The 5323-nt window shown below is 53.1% G+C and overlaps 1 protein-coding gene across 1 annotated transcript in view; it reads left to right on the top strand.

The window, feature by feature from the left end:
• Nucleotides 1-5323, top strand: part of SNRNP200 (small nuclear ribonucleoprotein U5 subunit 200) — a 35772-nt gene that overhangs the window by 20945 nt on the left and 9504 nt on the right. The window contains exons 27-30 of the mRNA XM_006166554.3: nt 2644-2798; nt 2888-3077; nt 3261-3434; nt 4916-5076. Of these exons, the coding sequence (XP_006166616.1) occupies nt 2644-2798; nt 2888-3077; nt 3261-3434; nt 4916-5076 (680 nt within the window). The remainder of the gene's footprint in view (nt 1-2643; nt 2799-2887; nt 3078-3260; nt 3435-4915; nt 5077-5323) is intronic.

The following is a 5323-nucleotide window of genomic DNA, read 5'->3' as shown; positions in this document are numbered from 1 at the left end:
TATTAGCCTGCACCCACTTCTCACATCCCACGAAAGCATGGACTGGTTCTTGGCTACAGGACTTTGAATCCTCTTGGCCCCCTGAGAGTTAAGGGGAGACCTTCCCATGGGGTAGACTCTGCTGCTGCTTTACAGCAGTCCTCAGGCCTTTAGCTGATCCGATAGACTGGAGTACTGCCTGTCTAATTGGCTGCTGCTTGCAACAGTAGAAAATTGGGTGGGATTAGACTATTCCCTTTGAACGTAGGAACTTCTAAAACGAGAGTTCCTGAGTTAGCTGGGTGATAGCTGTCTTGTCTGCATGGATGGAAGTCCACTGTAGTCAGTTTGTTGTGCCGTCTCTTTCCATGTGCCTGGGCCGGGCTTTTGTCCTGCTGTGAGATCATCCAGTTGTCCACTTAGAACAGCAGCCTGTGGGACGATAGCCTGTTGTCCACAGTTCGAGGTTGACGCTCATTAATCAGCAGCACCGGACTGTTCTCTCGGCAGGTGACAGAACTGGGCCGCATAGCCAGCCACTACTACATCACCAATGACACGGTGCAGACCTACAACCAGCTGCTGAAGCCCACCCTGAGTGAGATCGAGCTCTTCAGAGTCTTCTCATTGTCCTCGGAGTTCAAGAACATCACTGTGAGAGAGGTGAGTCTGTGCGGCACTGGGGGCGGCAGTCAGTCATTCCTGCCGAGTCGCCGGCTGGTTTCTGTCCTTGGCCACTTGGCTCTTCTTGACTATTTCTGCCTCATGGCAGGAGGAGAAGCTGGAGCTGCAGAAATTGCTGGAGAGAGTGCCCATCCCCGTAAAGGAGAGCATCGAGGAGCCGAGCGCGAAGGTGAGGAACCCATCTCTTCTTTGCTTGGGATAAGGATCAGACCACCTCTGAAACTTCTAAAAGATGAACCTTGAATTTAGGTTCACACGTGGTAACCTGCTCAGGTCCCCCAGTTTTTGATTCCTTTACAAACATGTTTTTTTATATGGAGTAACAGTTACTTGGTGTATAAATATAAGAGCTGCAGAGGGTCTTCCCTGGCTTGGATGCCCAGAGCAGAAACATAATTTGCTTTCTTGGACTATTCAGTGAATTGCCTCCTGCTGGCTGACTTCATTTCTTTCCAGATTAACGTGCTCCTTCAAGCCTTCATCTCGCAGCTGAAACTGGAGGGCTTCGCACTAATGGCTGACATGGTGTATGTGACGCAGGTGAGGGTAGACTTGTGCTGGGCTGGGAGGAGGGCCTGAACAGTTCCAGCGCCTGGTGTGCTCTGTGCGTCTTGGGCACACGAAGCTGACACGGTGAGATAGAAGGAGCGCCTAGCTCTGCCCCAGCTGGCTAGCTGGTTGATGTGTGCACGGTACAGCCACTCTTTTGTACTCGAGCATGTCAGAAAGGTCAGGCCTTAGAAGGGAATGCTTGGAGGCACCCTAGATCCTCAGAGAGACAGATGGACAGGACAGTGTCTGCTTCCCAACACAGAAGTGACTTCCCACTTGGTCTAGTGCTTGAGGTAATTAACACGGTGTGTGCATTAGCTTGGTCAGTCCTGGGGATGTTGATAACAAAGGGAATGCCTCATTTCTCCCCAGTCTGCTGGCCGGTTGATGCGTGCAATCTTTGAAATTGTCTTGAACCGAGGTTGGGCACAGCTTACGGACAAGACCCTGAACCTCTGCAAGATGATCGACAAACGCATGTAAGGTCCAGGGAGCCGGAGGCTGGTCTCCATGAGAAGGGGTCAGTGAGAGTTGATGGGAGAGCCTCACGGTGCATCGGGGCTGTAGTCCTGGTGCATGAACTGTGACGTGAACCGGGTGAAAGTTGAGGCACGGAGGGGCCTTGGGGTGAGGGGTGGTGGCGGCCAGTCTCACTGATGGCACAGTTCTGGGTGTCTGTAATGACTGGGTCTAGAGTGGTCATAGCCGCGTAATTGAGAGCCGTGATGATAGGTTGTAAAGCTCCGCAGAGGGGACCAGCAGCTTTGCCTCCTTCCCGGCAGGTGGCAGTCCATGTGTCCTCTACGCCAGTTCCGGAAGCTCCCCGAGGAAGTAGTAAAGAAGATTGAGAAGAAAAATTTCCCCTTCGAGCGTCTCTATGACCTGAATCACAATGAGATAGGTGTGTAGGCAGCTCACATGAGGTGTACTCCCCCCCTTTTTTTAAATTTTGCTATAGGGCACGTGTGCTCATGAGAGAGAGAAAGATCACCCCTCAGGGCAAATGATCTCATGCCCCATCGCTTCTCCTCCATTTTCTTATTGGGATTTTGGCGATGAACACACACGTGCCTGGTGTGTGTTTCAAGCCACTGGTTCCAGGACTCGAACTGCAGGGTCTGCCATGTGGGATCCAGCTGCCTTAACTACCACACCACTGGCTGCCCCAGTCCAGATGTTTTTCTAAGCTTTCACACTCTCCATTTCTAGGCCTTATGTCCTAGTAGCCTGCACCCACTTCTCACATCCCACGAAAGCATGGACTGGTTCTTGGCTACAGGACTTTGAATCCTCTTGGCCCCCTGAGAGTTAAGGGGAGACCTTCCCATGGGGTAGACTCTGCTGCTGCTTTACAGCAGTCCTCAGGCCTTTAGCTGATCCGATAGACTGGCTGGGCTGCAGCCCCCCATGCTCTTCATTTCCTCGCAGGGGAGCTGATCCGCATGCCGAAGATGGGCAAGACTATCCACAAGTACGTCCACCTGTTCCCTAAGTTGGAGCTGTCGGTGCACCTGCAGCCCATCACACGCTCCACTCTGAAAGTGGAGCTGACCATCACCCCGGATTTCCAGTGGGACGAGAAGGTCAGGTCTGGCTGGAGAGAGGGAGCTGGCCTGAGGGGGCTGCGTTCTCATGCTGGCTCACGTTCCTTTTATCTGTGCTGTGTCAACAGGTTCACGGTTCATCAGAGGCTTTCTGGATTCTGGTGGAGGACGTGGACAGTGAGGTGATTCTGCACCACGAGTATTTTCTGCTCAAGGCCAAGTATGCCCAGGACGAGCACCTCATTACCTTCTTCGTGCCTGTCTTCGAACCGCTGCCCCCTCAGTACTTCATCCGCGTGGTGTCTGACCGCTGGCTCTGTGAGTGTCTCCTCTTCAGGCTCACCTAGGAACGGGCCCTCAAAGAACGAAGAATGTTTTGCACTTTGTCCTGGGCTTGCTTTGGTTGGGAGAGAGCCTGGGTTCCTGTGGTAAGGATGGGGGTGTACTCCGAAGGCCCACTAGGTAGAGAGGAATATTCCCTTCCCATTTCTCTTTTGGCAGCTTGTGAGACTCAGCTGCCTGTCTCCTTCCGGCACCTGATCCTACCAGAGAAGTACCCGCCTCCAACCGAGCTCTTGGACCTGCAGCCCTTGCCCGTGTCTGCTCTGAGAAACAGTGCATTTGAGAGCCTGTACCAAGACAAGTTTCCCTTCTTCAATCCCATCCAGACCCAAGGTGGGTGTTTCCATCACCAGGTGGTCAGTCCTTCTAAGAGACCACCGAGGATACCCGCGTTCTGCAGCAGGCAGGAAAGGGGGTGCTTGGATGCTTGACAGGCTTGGCAGCGCCAGCTACTGGGGCCCATGAGGACGTTTTCCTTTCTCAGAATCTGAGCTTCTGTCAGATTTGCTTTGTCTCTCCGTGTGCCTGCTTTTTTTTTTTTTTTTCTGGAGAGGTTTTCGCTATAGGGCGCCTGCGCTCACCAGACAGAAAGAGAGAGACATAGAGACAGAAAGCGAGAAATCACCCCCCAGGGGGGATGGTTACACCGCAATCCCTTCTCCTCCATTCTCCTCTCAGGATCTTGGGCATGCACGCACATGCGCCTGGCATGAGTTTTAAGCCACCGGGTCCGGGACACGAACCGCGGTCGACTACGTGGGAGTCCAGCGACATAGCCGTTATGCTAACTGCTGGTTCCCTCTCTGTGTGCTTTCTGAGGAGGGTCAGTGGAGCAAAGCTGTACCCTGGCATGCCCTCATTGCTTGGCTCAGGAGGCTGGGTGCCTGCTCCCGGAGGTCAAGCAGTGGGCACCGAGCGTTAAGCCCCCCACCCCCACCCTAGTTGTGAGACCAGCTGCACCCACAGAGCACGCACTGCACGTGCTGAGAAGTACTTGGCACAGCACGCCACCAGGTCACTCTTCTCACCCACGTGAAGGGCTTTCTCTCTGAGCTGCTGCTCTTACTGCCCCAGCTTCCAGAAGAGGACACAGAATGTTAGAAAGGTGCCCCTATGGCGTCTGCTCGTAAGTAATAGAACTTGGATTTTGGCCTAGTCTTGATGCCAGGACTTAGGCTCTTAGCTTTCACGTTGGACTCTTTCTGGGAAATACTGAGAGCAGTGAAGGGGCACGAAGTTCCCTTTTGCTCTGCATTCTGGTCTCTGAGAAGCAAAGGAGGATCCTGGGACTCTTACTTTTATTATCATCCCACCCACCTGTGAGGAGTCTGAACTTTGATCACAGTTTCTTCCGCTTACCTGTTGTGTAGGAGGGAGAACATGATGGGGAAGGGGTTCACCTGGCAGGAGAGAGTTAGAGGCCCTGACCCCTTCGCTTGCCCTGCACAGCCGACTAACTGGTTTCTCCTGTCCTCTTTTTTTTTTTTTTTTTTTGAGGGTCTTTTGCTATAGGGCGCGTGCACTCACCAGAAAGAGACACAGAAAGCAAGAAATCACCCCCCGGGGTGGGGGGGATGGCCACGCTACACTCCCTTCTCCTCCATTCTCCTCTCTTGGGATCTTGGGCACACACACATGTGCCCAGCATGAGTTTAAGCCACTGGGCCCAGGACTCGAGCCATGGTCAGCTACATGGGGGTCCAGCAAAATCCATTATGCTAACTGCTGTTCCTCTGCCCTGTTTTCACAAGTGGTCCATGTCCTGGTCTTGTCTTTCTCTCCTCTTGATACACTGCCGTTCTGCTGGTTTTCAGTGTTTAACACCGTGTACAACAGTGATGACAACGTGTTTGTGGGGGCTCCCACGGGCAGCGGGAAGACCATCTGTGCCGAGTTTGCCATCCTGCGGATGCTGCTGCAGAACTCAGAGGGGCGCTGTGTCTACATCACCCCCATGGAGGCCCTGGCCGAGCAGGTGTGATGTTGTGCTGTCATTTATGAATTTTCCTTGGACGCCATTTCATCTGCGATTCCAGATCGAGGTTTATAAGCTCTGGAATTTGCAGCATTATTTCTCTTATTTGCCTACTGAAGAAAAGCCCTCCCAACACTTAAAGACTGGCTTGGGATTAGAAAGTAGCTTGGGGCCTGGTCACGATGGTGCAGGCAGTAGCCACTGTTATATGGTGCTGGAGCCACATCGAAGGAGCAGGGTCCCATCA

Source organism: Tupaia chinensis, unplaced genomic scaffold, assembly GCF_000334495.1.
Source record: "Tupaia chinensis unplaced genomic scaffold, TupChi_1.0 Scaffold144276_1, whole genome shotgun sequence".
In the NCBI taxonomy this organism is placed as follows: Eukaryota; Metazoa; Chordata; class Mammalia; order Scandentia; family Tupaiidae; genus Tupaia; species Tupaia belangeri.
This window is presented reverse-complemented; position numbering and strand designations above follow the sequence as displayed.